Raw genomic sequence first — 17,818 nt, 5'->3', positions numbered from 1 at the left:
TGCTTCCACAAGAAAACTGGAGGTGCCTTACTAAACTCACCATCCTCTTCAAAAGTTCAACTGAAACTCTGTACCTTCTCTTTTAGCATCCATCTGAGAGCAGTTCTCCAAAGTATTCAGTGTCATTGCCTATAAAAGGATTGGTTGTTGGGCTTTCGTTTTGGCATGTAGTTACAGCCAATGCCCAAAAAACATAAAGACACAATAAAACTTTGAGGAAATGTGTTTTGATATGCTAAAAATGTTTCATTTTAAAATTAAGACAATCATCAATAAAATATTTATTTATGGACTTTCATTCAATCTTTAAGTGCTTCAGGTGCTTTAGAAGCAAAACAAAATGATCATCCATTTATTGCTGTGCAAAGTGAAGCACAGAAATTTCCAGCAATGTGCCTAACACCATAAATCCTAGGGAGCAAAAGCACTAGGAATAGAATGTAATACCTTACTCACCGACTTCTCGACTCCACTACCTTTACCATGTGTGCAAGCTATTTTATATCCTTTTCATACTGAACTAGGCCCAGAAAGGGAAGGGGCGGGGAAGAAAATGCATCAGAATATCAGAGTGTAAGGCGAGGAAATAAAAAATAGCTACATGATCCATGTTAGAGCTATTTCTGGACTGCTTCTCACCATAACATAGGATTTATGGATCTAAACATAACAGAAATTTGGACGGAATGATACGCAACTTTTTGCTATTACAAACAGTGGAAAGAAGAGTAGTGGGAAGGAGAATTTGTCTGTTTTCCTTTCCTCATATAGACATTTTAAGAATTTAATAATAGCAGTAGTAGCATAGATATAAAATCACCTGCATGCGCTGAGAGTGGTGAATGAGGCCGAGGCAGAGCTGGAGACTGGCCATTGCCCATCAAACTCTTCCTGTTGCTTGTTCTACAACTGTGGGCAAAAAGAGAGGAAAGACGACATTAGCATCAGAAATACAGCATGTACCGTATATGGACATTTTGAGATTCTGCTACTTTGTTCCTTCACTTCCCAGTCCCCTATTAAAAATCAGCACTATTGTTGTTTTTGTAGGCATGTCCAGGAAGTCTATGATCATACTGGATAATGGCAAAGACAGCAGTTTCCAAAGAAAATGCACCATGAATACTTTTCAGGCTTGCACGTTTGCTGTTCCGTGCAAAGACCAGCATTCCCCTGCAGAGTCATTTACAAAATGTTCTTCCCTGACTGCAGCTTTTCTCTGCCATGCACTTTTTATGATATATAAAAATACACAAGCATAATGTGAAAAAGTCTCAAGCTTAGAACCATGCATGAACTGTAGCTCCAAATCACATGCCATGAAAAGCAATGATTTATCAATAATTATAGATCTAATTATTGAAATAAATTTCACATCTGTGCCTTTTGTCAATGGAACAGATGATGCCTAAGAAGATGAATGCATTTTTTTTACTCATACATTTTTCATCTGCAAAGCCACTAATTTCCCATATCACAGTATCATTAGACGAGATAAATAGTAAATTAACGCATCTATTAAACTTGGGAAAGGAGTTATTTTTCTTAAATACATCATACAGTTTTTAAATATTTGTTGGCAGAAGTGTTTTTCTTTTTTCCTTTTTCCACTATAATGAAGATTCTCACAAACATAAATCCCCAGTACTGCAAACATTCATGCACAAGGAAAATAGTATCTTAAAGTCAAAGAGACCTTAACTGTGTCTAAACTTAAGTGCATATGCTAATGTTTACCGCACCACAATCAGAATTTTTTTCTGTAAAGGTTTAGAAAAACTCAAAACCACTAAAAGGGGAAAAATTCATACATAAAACCATTTCATTAACACAGTAGGTTCCAACAGAAGCACATTAAAATCATGTTTGTAGGTGTCTCCAAAGATGAATTTTGTAACATTATGATCTCTATGTAACAGCCAGAAAGCACAACTGATTAGGTCGTAAGCAGAACAAAATGCAAAAAGGATGGAGTTTAATAGCATAAACAGCTAAGTAAAGCAGATTCAAAAGTAATCCAAAGTTATTTTGACAACAAGGAAAATAAAAAAGAAAAACAAAGGCAGAGGAAACGTTGGGTATGAAAGCAGTATAGAAGGTATCTGCAATTAGCAAAAAAAGTCAATCACTAAGACCAGTCTCCCCTTAACAATGTTTTGTGAAGCAGCAAGAGTGCCATTCCCAACTGTTTAATGGGTTAATGCAAAGTTCATTTGCATGAATTGCACAATGAATTTCCATTATGACTTAATTATTATAATCAATTAAACAATGAGTTAACTCATGAGTATATACTTATCATTACTGCAGATCTATGTAAGAAAAGAAAGCATGCAATGTTTGTAAGATTTACATTTAGAACACTGGAAAAGTCAAAACTTATTTAAGACATACACTGCAACTTCTAAGCTGAACAAACAGGAAGAACTTTTTAAATGTGAAATTTTATACGTGTTATTTAGGAATCTGTGTAGATTAAGCTCAGCCTTCTACAAATGTTTTTAACATACTCAGCACTTAATCTACTTCTTAAATGATGGAACTTGAGCAAATATTCTAAATCTCATTAGACAACAATTTCAAAGTCATATTGTTTCCCCCATCTCTAAATTTTGTCCAGCTGAAGAGTCATATTCAATTCTTCTCTTATCTAAGAATGGTCCAAATTCTTCCTTTTGGCTTAATCCAATGTCACTGTATTTTTGGTAACTTTTCTCGTATCATACTATGACAAGCCTCACTTTACCCGCTACACTTGTTTTTAAAAACTTGAATAACTGTTTCTTTGTAACTCTCCAATCTAAAACTAAACCCAGTAGAAACTTTTGGTATTCATTAGACATTCCTTAAAGGACAGACAGATTGCATCTATCCACAATGATGTGATGATATCACTACCGCATCTGTGGTGCAGGCTGGGGTTAAGAGACCCCCATTACACGACTACAGCAGCTTTGCATGGCTGAAGTTTGGGATCTAAAGGATCACCACATCTCCTGTCACAAGAAGAGAATACATTTTAAGCATCTAATCCCTGCATATGTTCTCAGCAAAATAAACATTAATTTCAACAAATTCTAGGCCTCACTGATTTTGCTACAAAGATGATTCCAGATACAGGTTTATCAGTATCATTTGCCCTTATTTGTAGAAACTGAGAGTTTTATGCCAGAATTTCCTATGTAAATAAATGACTGCCTTGTATTCACTTTTACCTTAAAATTCAAACCTCACATTCTTCAGGTGAAGTTAGTGCAATACCTTCCACAAATCATTATCAAATATATATAATTCAAGTTATCTTGATTTTTGGGAGGGTTATTTTTAACAATTATTTCTGGGGAGTATGAACCTTCAATATCAAGATCTTACATAGATCTTACAACAAGATCTTACAACAAGAAAACTTTCCCCCAACTGCCATTTAAAAAAAAAAAATCTTTGTTATTTGCTTAGACATGGCTGTAGCTGTATGCAGGATTTATCTTTTATCACACCCAAATAAAATGTTCTATTGAGAAATAGAAAATAAAAAATATGAAGTCTCCTCTATTTGTCTTACAGTAAGGGAAGACTCAAATCACTGCATGAAAAGACAAATTCATCCTAGAGCTCTCTCTGTAGCTTTGTTTTTTCAGTGCTGTTTCACAAAGATTTTGAAACAATGTTATCCATCCTGTACAAGCTGTGAAACACAACTCCTTCCCCAGAATAACGTTATTATAGAAGAGGTTCTTTGTGGGTGGAAAAAAAAAAATCTTCAGGGAACCTTGAAAGATGATCTAAGCTGCTAGAACACCGCAAATGGGAAGCAAGGTCGCACTAAGGAAGTATTGAAGCATTAGTTACTGACCTGTATTTAGCCTTGAAATGGCAATCTTCCGTATACAAAAGAACCTCAGAAGTTAAAGCCATTCTGCAGACAAAATCGTTTTTCCTAGATTTCTGAACACATCAAGTTACTTTCCCCTCTATTGTATTCATAAAACTATTCTTCTCCCATTCAAATCTGACAAGATAAACCAACTGGTAAGAGGCAGCCCTGAAAGAAACCCTCTTTGTCTGCAGGAAAGTGTTATAGCAGTGCAGGAACAATCTACAAGGATGGTAACTTAGGGAAACATAAACTTTAGTAAACCACAGAGTGCTACACCTTCAAAATGCAATTCTCTTAAGCCTTGGATTTCACGTTGTGATCGTGTTGCATGGCACAGAGAAGAGACTAGCAAGCCAGGGAGCAGATAGGACATAGGGTTTAGAGCACTGAAAAAAAAGGAGAAAGAAAACCACCTTTTTCCAAGGAGAAGAAGAGAGTAGTGGAGAACAAAGAAAAAAAAAAAATCAGTCATGTTAAACAATAATTAAACTTTGGGGTGCACACAAAACTCAAACAGAATAGAAAGTTTACACTTTTTGCCCTTTGCCTTCTTCCCTGCCCCAGGAAGATCCTTCCCGGACTTCAGTCTGTTGCCCACAACTTAAAATGGCAGTCCTGGATGACTACCTATCTGGAAGTAGGTGGCATTACGCCGTATCAGCAGTGCCCTGGACTACTGGCACTGTTCCTTATCTTGGAATCCAACTCGTAATTTCCTATTTGGTTTCCAAATCCCCCACAGACAGGTTTTGCCTTACCTCCTGCTCTCCGCCACTGACGCTCCTGCCCACCCACACCTCTTCTCCCTATCCTGACTTCTCACCACATCTTACTGCTGGGGAATTCCTCCTTCATCCCAGCTCCAGTATCAGACCCAACGCACTAACCTCTGAGTCACTTCTCCTCCTCCAGCTGCTACAGATGATCAACGCTTCCCATGAGAAGTATTCATGATAAAACAAATACAGGACACTACATAAAAAGTGCTTTGTGCTCAACTTTGTTAATCACAAAACAAGGGTGAACTACAGCTGCCGAAAGATGCAATCCAATTGCATGAAGCTTGATTACCTTGCTCCTTAAATAGCCACAGTTCTTCCCATATCAGGCAAAAGCCATCTGGGCAGAGATGATGGGAACCGCATAGATTGAGACCAGCAAAGCACAAGACAACAGTACTAGTATGACCATTAAAATAGAGCTACACTCCACAAGCTCTTTTGGAAACACTGAACAGAATAAAAAGTTCTCCAGAGTGAAGAAATCCAGTTCTAGGACAGGCAGTGCTTCATCCAGAGCTGAAATATTAAATGCAGGTTTCCTGATAAGAGTAATCAAGAAATGGCAAAAACTGTGAGAGGCATGCACTGAAATGGATGTTTCTTCCTCAGAATGAGGGCTAATATGTGAGCAAATTACTGGCAATAAAGGTTAATTGCTTCCCCCTTCCCTCCCCCTCCCCAAAAAGCAGGGAAAGAAGGCTATATCAACAGAGATTACCACTTGCCATGCTTTTCATGGGAAATTTGGCATCTGCTTTAATCATTTATAATGATTTCATTTCAACATCCTCAATTACTAGTATTTATACTTGTAATGAAGATGGATTTGGACTGTAAGCTATTATGATAGTTCACCACCTTTCACAGGCTATGCTTAGCACAGCACTACCGTGCAACACAGCTTCTTAATTTTAGTATTAGCGTAACACAGTGGTTGAGCTGAAGGTAGAGATTAAAAGGGGACTCCTCATATTTTGAGAGAAGCTGCAAAGAAATTGTTTTATATGCTAATACAAGTGCAGAGAAATTAAGCTATTGCTGTACCCAGAATGCACAGCCTGACCATGTAGATGCAAGAGAGCCTAATAATGCAAGACCAGCACTCCCACAAAGAAAGGCTCTAGGGACAGAAAAGGTGGTTATAACTTCTCTCGTGTTAAAATTGCATAGCTGAAAACTACCTCAGGAGGAACATGCTGTCCCTAGCAAGACTTGAGATGTGGCCTCTTTGTTTATACAGGGAAGTTAAATTTAAGTTATATTTCAGTTATATTTAACTTATGAAGCTAGCTAACATATGACTTCATAGTTACTTATTATCCTCATGAACAGCAACACTAAGGAGTCAACAGGGCACACAGCACTGACTTAAAAAAAATTAACATTCAAAGTGAGGAATTTAGCTTGCTTTGGGGTTTTTGTTTTATTTTGTTTTTAAAGAAAAAAGAAGCCTTTTGCATTAAAAAGTAATTTGGCGAGTACTTCCAAGCTCTCCAGAATCCAGGCAAGTTCTGTGGGACATTAACTCGAACAAGCGCAAAAACCAGCTGCCATGAAGAGATGACACTGCTGATACTGCAGCAGCTTCCTTATGAAAAGGAGCCTTTAAGCTTGTATTTGATGAAACATCTCCTGATCTAGAAAGTCAAAGTAATGCATGGCCTGCAGTTAATGGTAGTTTCACACCTAGATCACTTTTTATAACGGAAAATGAATCAATCAAGAGACTTCCTCTCTGAATACTGTGGAATTAGGGTTACATGAGCAAAACCCAGAGGCTCTATTCAGTACTATTTATTGCTGCCCTGTTCTACCCTATAGCTAAGAGACCGAAGAGTAAGGAAACAAAGGTTTACAATTTTGAGAGATATTTCCTAGACTGAAGTAGGTAAATTCTCAAGGTGCTACAATCATTCAGAGAAATGTGCAAGCCATCTGAATGCGACTAAAATATACCATCACTAACAGCCAGAACTTTCTTTTTGTTCTTTTAATGGCTTTCGATGTTCCACACTCATATTCATTTAGTATCACCTAGCATTATTTTCTATATATTGTTACTAAACTATGTCTGCATATACAATTTCCAAATTTGGTGCATGCATATAGATATGTATATAAGCACATACATATATACATTCATATTCACATTATATAAATATATACATATATTTATATAAAGACATATATAGAATCCTATATTTAAAACATTATACATACAGCCAAACATTCTATTTATTATATATCCCACTCTCTGTGACGAATTATTCCATATCAGTCTTTAATAAGCTGGGGAAAAAAGGGTCTTGGGATTTAAATTTTAACTGTTGTAATGCAGGGATTCAGGTTTTACTCTTTTGAACTTAAGGTTTAGTCAACTTAAATGAGGGCAGTTCTAGTCTGAAGAAACAAGAGTGCTGTCAAAACATAATGAACACGACACACCGAGACGAAGTATACAGCTGCTGGCAGCCCCAGTTTGGCAGAGTTTGTCCTGAATCTTTGCGACACTACAGTGAGCGTTTCAGTTTTGGCTATTGGCCAGGTATGCATGGACAGTAAGCCAAGGGTCCTCTCTAGGTACTCATGCATTTGTGTCCAACACCTTTTTTCGGCCATTACTACCACCTACCAGAATGCAACCATGCCACCAGAACTCCATCTTTCCTCAACCATACAAAAGAGGAAACCTCAGCTTTTTTCTTCATCTTTCTAAAAAAAAATCCACAGGGAAAATAAAATTCAAAATGCAACCAACTGGACGCATGATCACCCTCTGCATGAACTGCTTGAGGGGTTCAAATGCATGAAAGACAGCATCATTGCAAAAATATCTCCCAAGAAAAATCACAGAATTGCAAAAATATCTGCCAAATTTCTGCTGTTCAGACCTGAGGAAGACCGTCACAAAGACAGACTTCTTACGCTGTAAGAAGGCCTCTCAATCCCCATCCCTCCAGTGTATTACAAAACAAATAAACAAGTCCTTCATTAAGCCTTTTCAACTATACTTGCTAGTTAGACACGTGTTCAGTGTATTCAATTCCAGTGACTGCTCTTTTACTCTAAGCAATTTTGATCCATAATTTTTCTTCTTCTCACACAGGAGAAATTCAGTAGAGTTTCAAGAAATCTGAATTCCATCCACAGAACTAAAATGGTGTATTTCTGTCTGTTCTGTTCCTTCCTAAAACAACTGATTCAGTTTTAACTTGTAATAGAGATAAATATTTAATTATGTAACATAAAAGAGTATTAAGCTAACTACTGACTCCGTAGTTGTATAATATTCATAAAATAGCTGCATACAAGATAAAGTCTGTAATGCACACAAAGTGGGCAGGCAGCAGAGAGCAGACAAAAAGAACGCTCCGGATCATAAACCAGCCCACTGCACAATTCTGCTTCATTATCCACAAAACGCAGTTTTTGCATCTTCGTATCATACAACCGATTGAGAACACGATGGGATCATTTAAATCCCACTGCTTCTTGAATTTCTTTTTTAATCTTGTGTTCTGGGAAGGGACATAAACCAAGTTATTAGGTGAACAGCACGTTTGCTATCATACTGAGATACTTAACTAAATTCCTTGACACGCAAATATTACTCTCTCAAAATAAAAAGATAAGTAGGAAGCTAGTACCAAAAGTAGAGGAGAAATATACGGGGCTGGCCTAAATCATCACTAAGTATGATTATCTTTATTCTACACAATTCAGGAGATGCAAAAAAGGCAGAAACACCTCACTGGAAAAAAAAATAATAATCAGGAGCCACAGTGATGGGTTTATAATATATAACAAGTGCTATGTGAAAAAAAAAGTGTCATACATCACACCTGTGACGATCAAAGCATCAAGAGCCTTGAAACGTTAACCAAATGAAGTAGTGCCTTGACTTGCACAGTAGACAACCCTGCAGAAACCATTTGCATTAGACAGGAAATACCCTGTTTACTGGAGTGCATGCCTATCAAGGCTGCAGCACAGACAGGAGGTTTAAAACACTGGTCTCGCTGTGCTCTTCACCATCCCCAGCAGTTTCACATTAACCCAGATCACTCCGGATTTTGACTCTAGACTACAAGCTCCTGGTGCATCTCTTGCAATAAGAGGATGGAGCCAAGCATTTCTTACCATGTTGTGGTGGTCAGGCTGGGGGCACAATGTTTCTCACTCTGCCCCCTTGCTCGTTGGAAGAAACAGCTTGGAAGAAACTGGGAGAGTGTGGGGAGCAGAGGGAGGTGAGTCAGGGCTGCTGGATGCCATTCACTGCTGCTGCTGCTCCCTCCAGAGCCTCCACTCCACCTCAGGCTGCACTGCTGTCTGCCAGGTGGTAGCACAGACACTGTCACAGGTGGTGCTTGCTGCTGGCTCTGTCCCGAGTTTGGGAGCTAGGCTGGTGCCCCATGGCTGCTGCTCACAACACCAAGAAGTCAGACTCAGGCAAGAAGGTAGCTGCGGGATCTCCCCCTTGCCCTTCCACCCCAGCTGAAGTTAAGGTACAGAGCAAGGGCCTTTTCCACCCACACTTACATGGAACAGAGCAGCCCCTCTACTGGCAATTTTTACCCAGTCCGGCCCTTCAAAACCAAAACCCAAACAAAACTAATACACAAACAGGTCCTGTTCCAGCCATATTTCCTTTGAACAACATCCATCCAGACTCGAGGACTAACCACAGGCAATTCCCCAGGCCATTTCAGTACTGCAAGGGAGCCAAGCACATACTCTGAGCTTTCTGTAACTCTGGTTGAAACTGAGGCCAGCATAGTTTAGAATTAAGATAAAACATGGGAGTGTCTCCAAACTACAGACAGAAGACCTGTTTATCCAGATACCTACTACAGTGAAACCTTGTCCACCTTCTCCCCAGCTTTCTCATTCTGTTTTCCACTTAGACCTACCACCTCTTGGTTTTCTTTGCTTTTTCCTTGCTGGTGGTTGCTCCCAACAACCACAGCTCTGAGCACCACTGTTCATAACTCACCATATATAATGGAATTAGTGGGCCAGGATGATAATCCAGACAGACCTCCTCATAGCATTGAAAGCATTCCCCAAATAGCATGGAGAGTGGCTTTAGGGAGTGCTTCTCTTGGCCAAAAGAATGTGCAGGGTGTCAATACTCGATAAAGTCTCAAAGGGTTAAAGTCTGCCATGGTTTGAAATTATCTCGTGGTTATACACGCGGCCAGCCTAGAAAGTCTTGTGCCTCAGTAAATGTCTAGGATACACCTCAGAAATGACCAATCCATTTCCAGTTGGGGGAAGGAAAGAAGAAACGATTTAGTCTGCTCTGCTTCTTGCTACAGAAGTTGTGCTTCGTCTTCCTTTCAACCTCCTCAATCTGTTTGTACCCATCAAAATAATTTATGTTGCCAAGGCTACTTTCACATAAAAAGAATCAGAGGCTTATTAAAACAAAAGTCTACACAGTACCCTTTATCACATGAAACACTGTCTGCTCTGCACTGCACTCCAGAGACTCTCCCCATGAGAAAAGCCACTAAAAGACAAGCTCCTAGAAATATTTTCCCATACATTATTTCACATTTTTTTAGGAAAGTTTTGAGCTTTTTTTTTTTAAATATCCCCCCTCCCCTTTCCCCTAATAATCCTGAAGCATTACAACTAAATTAATCATATCCTAATATTTAAGGGTAGAAAACTAGGAGCTGCCTGGAGAGATTTTACATGGTTTCATTTTCAAACCCAGTAGTTCTCTTCTGGTTTATCCCCTAAAATAATTTATATTTATGCCTGACTCCTTTCTCCTATAATTAAATAGTAACAATTCATTTTTACTCAAAAAAATAGTGAGTCCAGACAGGACTTCTCCTTTCCTCCCTTGCTAAATTTGGTAGCTCTCAACTTCCCAAAACTATGAGGGAGCACATAATGATTAAATGTGTTGTCTTTAAGCCCTTAGCAAATATTACCAAAGACTCAAGGGGTGAATGGGTAAGACAATGCCAGAGCACCTGACTGAAGAAAAACCACATTCTGAGATCAAACCTACTAGGAACAAAAAAGTCTGACTTGAGCAGGATCCTAAAGCTAAAAGATACTTTTTCATATAAATATTTTCTGACTGAAAAGTAAAATATTTACAGACTAACTGCAAAATAACTTACTCTCCCTTGCTAGAAAGGATCCAAGACATTAAGAAAGTTACTAAAAACTTCTACAAGCCATCTGTGTCTTCATTCTCCTATTTTAAAAATACAATTGTGCAAATTATAGCTTGTATTGGATCTTAAAATACGTTGATTATTCCTAGCTCATTGTTGATGCATATTCCTGGAAGACTTCTGCCTTTGAGAGTCACAATTTTTCTGAAACTGGTAGACTTTTTAGTTAATTCATACAAAAAAAGATAAAGATTATAGCTCATCTGTAAATAATCACATCCAAAAAGCAGGCCACATGTGTGGGGTGTGTGCACACCTGTACATAGTAACTTTAACCTTCTGGCAGAAGGTGGTCTACAACAAGAGAACACTAGAACAGAAAAATTAAAAGAACACCACATAATTTTTTAAAAATGTTGTATGAACCTCATTTCATTATTCAGTACTTCAATGCAACTTTTTCACAGCACTACACAACCAGGACTAAACAGAAGAAAAGCAAAACAGAGTTTAATAGGACAAAAAACTGAAAGAAATTACATGGTATCAAAAGTCTGTAAACTCACTCATAGGAAAAGTAAGAAAAAAATAAAAACCCCTTTCATCTTCTCTCATAAATATCCTGACCTCACCTTTTTGTCTTAAGAACAAGTTTAAGCAAATGACTCATCTACGGTTTGTTTCGAATTGTGTTATTCAGAGGCGGGTCTTTGCCTTAGACCTGAAAGATGTGTATGCGATTTTTAACACAAACATTTTGGGAAGGCATGACACTAGTCCAAATGCCACTGTTCTGTCTGAAGACACTTAGCTGGTGACACCTCCACCTTGACTGGCAGAGATGGCAGCCAGTGTATTAGAAAAAGCCTATCATCTCTCCTGTAAAAGCTGCCATAAGAATAGTGGGCACACCATATTTCCAGTGTCTTGGAGGAAGCAGATACACTTGTCCACAGCAGATACACTTGTCCACAGTTCCAGGCAAGTTGCCCCAGACCTTGCCAGACTCCTCATGAGGCGGCAGGCGAGCTGTCTGCCAGAGAATTGCCACCACTGCTCTTCAGTGTGGCGGAACTGCCCGGCTCCACTTCGCAGCTGGACCTGGGGCACCCCTGAGCTGGAAGGACTCAGCTTCCATCACCTGAAAAACCACTTGTGGAATAAGAAGGTTCACGAATACCAACCCAGCAAACCTTGATGCCTCTTGCACCAAAACTCCCTTTTCTATAAACTTCACATCTTCAAGAGAAACACTCAGTTATCAAACAGATGACAGCCTACACATGCATGGGCATAAGCAGGGTTCACCTCTATTCACCAAAATCACTGTTAATCCCACCTAAATACATAAGGCCTATCATCACTTAAGAAGCAAATGCTTCACACAGTTTTGAAACAGAAGCAGGGACACTGAGTACTTCCTAGTGAAGGGGCATCTTCAAGCCTTCCCCTCCCATGCACTCCTGCCCAACTGCCGGGACCACACGATCTTTAAAAACAGCTGGAAGGACAGTGAAATAGTATAGCTGCACAAGCTACCACCTTAAGCAACTTAATTCAGCAGAAAGTTTCTGAAAGCAGTTTCCAAAATAACAACAAAAATAGACTTCCTTTTCTTGGAGCCCAGGGGAGCAGGGGAAGAGGGAAAAGTATGCAAGGGTGTTAGTCTCCAGCAGACACACTCTTCCAGTAAGTGGGGAAAGTCCTCAGCACTGCCATTATTTAACCTTTTGAGAACCAGATGTGAGGATACATATCCATAGATTGGAAAGCACTGCAACGAGGAAGCACAGTTGCCTACTGAGCATTTGACACATGAGGGAAATGAGCTTCATCCCTTCTATGGCACTGAGGCATAACTGCAGTAGTTTCTCTCTCTCTCCTTTCCTCTTGCACATATGAGAGTTGCCAAAAATTTGCAATAGATGCCTAATTTTAAATTAAGCAATATGAGATAAGTTTCCACCCTTTCTTTAAAGGAATTAATGCAAATAACAGGAAAATGGTCCTGTTCCTTTTTATTTCTAACTTTTAAAAAAGGCAAGAGGCAATATTATGTAACTAAAGTATCGCACCTTCCATACAAGTAATAAACATTTTGCAATTAATATTTTGTACTGTTTTTTGCTTGGACATAAGTAGTCACTAGTGCTTAAGCAGTTAATACACCAGAATTAAGTAAATAAAGAAAACACTTTAAAAAAAAAAGTCACCATTTAGGACAAAATACACGTGTTTGAAAACTATGCCCTTTACTGGTTAGGAGCCTGAATATGAACAATTAAGCGGGAGACATTCAACCTGAAAACTACGTCTGTTCCCATAAAACCTCTGGCAGCACCATCAGTGCCCCACATTTGAGCATGCACACATTGACTGCAGTCCAGAAATTTAGTTTGCAAACAAAAGACCCTCTCTCTTTACTGAGACCCATGTTCTCCCTCCCTCCCACTGTCAGCTGACTAGAAGTTTTTTAATTAAATCATAATTAAGCATCTAGAAGCATTATTTTCCCGGGGGGTGGGGGGAAATCCTTTCATTGTGCCCATTCAGCTGTTGGTGTCTGTTGAGCCTGCCCAAGAGAGCATCAATGAATGCCAGCTATGGCAGCTTTCATGAAGAGGCTGTTTGTTCAGTACAAACCAGTCGTCTACAACGTCATGCTGAAATGCAAGCCACCAAACACTCCATGGTCACAACATTAAGACATCACTGGACACATACGTGCAGCCAGCCAGGTGGCATTCCCCATCAGTCATATGGAGCTATAACAAATTAGTCTTTTTGCCCTTGGAGTTCGCAAACACAGCTACATCCCTTTAAGAGCAAAATAACAAATAACCAATATAAAAAAAAATGTGTGGTCTTTCTTTTTCCCAGAGGAAAACTGAGCTTATGTAACTGACGTAACTGTTGATTATTATTTTTTATTTAACACAGCTTCATGAGAAATTTAACAGAAAAAAAATGAAATATGTGCTGGCACATACCTGACACCATTTACAAAACTACAGCAACTACATCAATCACTTTTTCCCTCCACAATTTTTATTAGATATACAGTATCTACACTTAAGAGTTAGCTGTGTATCTATACTGGTATAGTTACATGAGCATATTCTCCCTTCTACAGATGTAGTTATGCCATAGGGTAAAAGTCTTTTACTGGTTCAGATTTTCCCAGATGGAAATAAAAATGAACCATGAGAATACAAATTGTCTTTTTCAACTGTGATTGTGTACTAACAAAGCTAAGTCAGCAAAATTAACTGACTAGCTGTAGCTCAAATAATTACCCCTGTATGAAACCCAGTGTATAGACTAGGTATGGGAGCAAACTGCAGCTCCACGCGGCAGTACACCTACTGAGGAAGGCACTCTATTACACATGCAGATCACACTGCTTTGCTGCAAAGTCAGGGTGAGGTAATTGGAAACATCTGAATAATCTCCAGTGAAGCAATTCAAACATCTCCAGGCATAGTCATCAGCAGGGATGACAACACAAGGCTTCTGACATCCACTCGCTCTTCCCCCCCCCCCCCCCCCCCCCCCCTAATGCTTAATCATCAAGCACCACACAAGCCAGGAAAGATCAGATGATTTACATGTTTCAGTTTGCTGCCACAGACCTGGCACTTACATATACATGCACATTTATACTATTAAAAATAGTATGGTGCAGTATTAAAAAAAGTTTCGGTGGCATATGTTTCAAGTGACTGGATTACTCAAACAGTGAGGTCAGAAACAAATTATCTAGGCTGTCCCAAATAAGTACTGATAAAGTGTTCATGTTATGCCACCAAATGTTCCCCTCCCCCTTACATGCTATGTCACTTTAATGATCCAAGTATCCAAATCTCTGAACCAGAAATACCATACAACTTTAAAACCCCTTAAGCCTACCTAAGATAGGTTTTCTGGAGATCAAAACAATAGTGCTGGGTTGCAATCTCTCAGACAGGCTCTGAGAAGAGATGACACATTATCCAGGGAGAGGGGAATTTTTCTTCTCTGCAATACTTCAAGCTCTTTCTCACGACTGGTGACCCAGCACAACTATAACACCATCTGACCTTAAATTTATCCATGTGGTTACATCTAATGAAAATCTGCTGAGTGAAGCTGGAAAATGAGTAGCATTTTCCCAGCCAAAAAAAAAAAAAAAAACCCCAAAAAACAACAAACCAGTATGCATTCAACACTAAAAGTCTTCAAGCAGAGCACTAATGAAATGAAATGTACCTCCAGGAACTAATCTGGTCCACAAAATCCATCCATACTTTGTCTTTACCAAGATTTCTTTATGTGAGTAATGTTTTACAGAAACTTGGAATTTTCAGGACCAAGTAAGCTTGACTTCTCATTTATAGTTCTCCTGATCCCTTCAGTGACCAATAACACCCTATTTTCTCACAAAAATACAAGAATAGAGAAACAAGGCAAAATGACAATTTAAAATTAACTTTTATCCCCAGTATACATTTCTATACTAGACTTCAATCTATACAGTCATATGGTATCCCACAAGAATATAGAGAAAAAACTAAGTCCATCTTAAACACAGCACAGCGTATACAAGCCATTTATTAAAATAAATTTTGCATATACTTTGCCCTGTAAAAATATCCATACCAGGAAAGGAGTATTTTACTATCAAAGTAACGTACTAATTGCTCACAAATAGAAGTAGGTCACAGAGGATTCATGAAAGCAAATGCCACTGACTCAGTGTAGAATAAGGAAGAAAAGGAAGAAAACAAGTGCAAGGATATGATTTATAGTGTGCAAATAGCTATGAGCTAATATTGTGAAGAGGAACAATTTCACAACGAAGATTTGTTTAATTCACCCTGGTGTGTCAAGAATGAAGTATCACATAAAATGACTAGTAAAGCAACATCCACTGTAGAGACAAAAAAGCAAGCAGTGATAATTATAGTTAACATTTTAATTTTTAACACATCAGTTAACTTACTGTCCGCCTACCTAACACAACAGCCACAATAGCTTTAGGTGCCAGATCTAGCAGTGCTGCTGGCAGTAACAAGAACAACCTGAGATGCTACAGGAAATTATTGCCTGTCAGACTAGGCAACCCAGGATGGCACACATCTGTATTAAAACTTAACTGTTTAAACAATATCTGCTCCAATACAAGCAGGATTGCAGGTAAACTAAAGGAAAGGAAACCAAAGTGAATGTGTTGTCAACTGTTACAACTGTATGATGTAGTACGTGCAATTACTCTTCAAGTTCTAGCTTCTGGATTCATACAATCACTTGAGAACTCCAAGTTTTCGGTATTTGAGGGTAGGTTTTTGTTGTTGGTGATTTGGGTTTTTTGCTTTGGGGTTTGTTGGAGATTTTCTTGGAAGTTCATGTTTCAAGGCCTATTTTGGCAATGGAGAGATTTAACATGAACCCTCAACAGACGAAAATTAACTTCTATCTATGAACACTTCTGCATTAGAAAAGAAAGTGCTAAAATCTATACAGCAGTAATGAATTCCAAACAAAAAGGAACACTGGCTTGGACACACACGACAAAGTTGAACAGTGCAATTCAGCATACAGTCTTTCTTCTTTACACATTGACCCCTGCAAGAATTCTAGTACTACATAGTTAAAAAAAATCTCAGGACTTCATAATCCTGCAAGAACAGACCTTTACCTTCAGTTAAAATTCCACCTTGGAGCAGCACTGCCTGGGACAGCAGAGACATGATGGTGGAAAGAGTAAATCTGTGTCAAAGTTGTCAACAAGGAGAGTTGGAACTCTCTTACAAAAAACGATTTTACATCAGTCTTCGCTGTTTATAAACTATTAATTACAAAACAGCTGTTATCTCAGACATGAGCAATGCATTTACAAGAAAAATTAGAAAAAATCTCACATTTTTTGCTTCACAGATCACAACTGTTTTGAATTAGAATTTGTGCCTATGACTTACATTGGATTTAGACCCAAGAAAAACTCAAAGTGTCATTAAAACAGTACAATAGAATCCGTAATGAGCAAGTTTTCCCCTTTCCTCAACTATGTCTTGAAGTACCACCACATCACATTACATTCCCCAAATTTTCTAAGGCATGCTAAGTTAATGCTAGCCATTAACTCTTAGGTGGACAAGCTAAAACCAAGACTGCCCACACATTTCTGTAAGCTGTACTGCCATGAGGTTACACCATCATCATTATTATTCTGAGACTCACACCAGTGATTCCACCACAGAAAGCAGTCTTCCAGATTCCCAGTCATCTTAAGCAGCGTGGATGAAGAGAACTGGAAGTTGAATCTACAGTTTAAGTTGAATTCAGTAGTTTTAACACACAACTACTCTGTTCCACTGAAAACTTACTTTGCCACAACTTCCACATACTGTCCGTTTGAGGTAACAGAGACAGGTTCAAGCGGAACTACAACACATAGCATTCTGTGATCTTCTAACCTGCCCAGTAGTAACGAAGAACATGCTGAGAGTTTGAACATTAATCCTTCATTTCCTGGATTTTGCAAAATAGATGCCCCAAACCTCTAATTTGGCTCAGTGGTTTAATCAAACGTTAGGCTTTCTACTAACATAAGCTCTAGCTCAGCTTTTCAAATAACCATTACAAATTACCTCAAACAGGCTACATTCAGCTTGAAAGCCAAATGTAGGCATATATCCGAAAGACAAATTAATGTCAGCAAAAGCCACTTCCCCAAATGTCTTGAATATGAAAGAGTAGAGACATTCATTGGGATTGCATCCTTTCTTCAAATCATAACTGCAAAAATTACCACTGCCCATATAAACAGATTTTACCTTTGAAGATGTAAATTAAATGATAAAGCCTTCACATAAATCAATATTAACATAATCACATGCTTTTTAATATTCTCCCTTCTACAAATGCATAACTAAACATAAAATGATTTTTCAGTCTTTCAAAACCTTGAGAAAGTCTGTGCAGGTAATGGCAGCACACAGTTTAGAAGGGCTGGACAACTAGTTTGATGTACATATGGGTGT

At 38.6% G+C, this 17,818-nt stretch overlaps 1 protein-coding gene across 3 annotated transcripts in view; it reads right to left on the bottom strand.

The window, feature by feature from the left end:
* The window catches only part of MAST4 (microtubule associated serine/threonine kinase family member 4), a 308,358-nt gene that overhangs the window by 78,941 nt on the left and 211,599 nt on the right, over positions 1 to 17,818 (bottom strand). For all 3 annotated transcript variants that reach the window (XM_075488550.1, XM_075488551.1, XM_075488552.1), the window contains one exon: positions 821 to 909. In XM_075488550.1, the coding sequence (XP_075344665.1) occupies positions 821 to 909 (89 nt within the window). The remainder of the gene's footprint in view (positions 1 to 820; positions 910 to 17,818) is intronic.

Source organism: Mycteria americana, chromosome Z, assembly GCF_035582795.1.
Source record: "Mycteria americana isolate JAX WOST 10 ecotype Jacksonville Zoo and Gardens chromosome Z, USCA_MyAme_1.0, whole genome shotgun sequence".
NCBI lineage: Eukaryota > Metazoa > Chordata > Aves > Ciconiiformes > Ciconiidae > Mycteria > Mycteria americana.
Note: the sequence above shows the minus strand (reverse complement) of the source record. Positions and strands in the feature narration are given on the sequence as shown.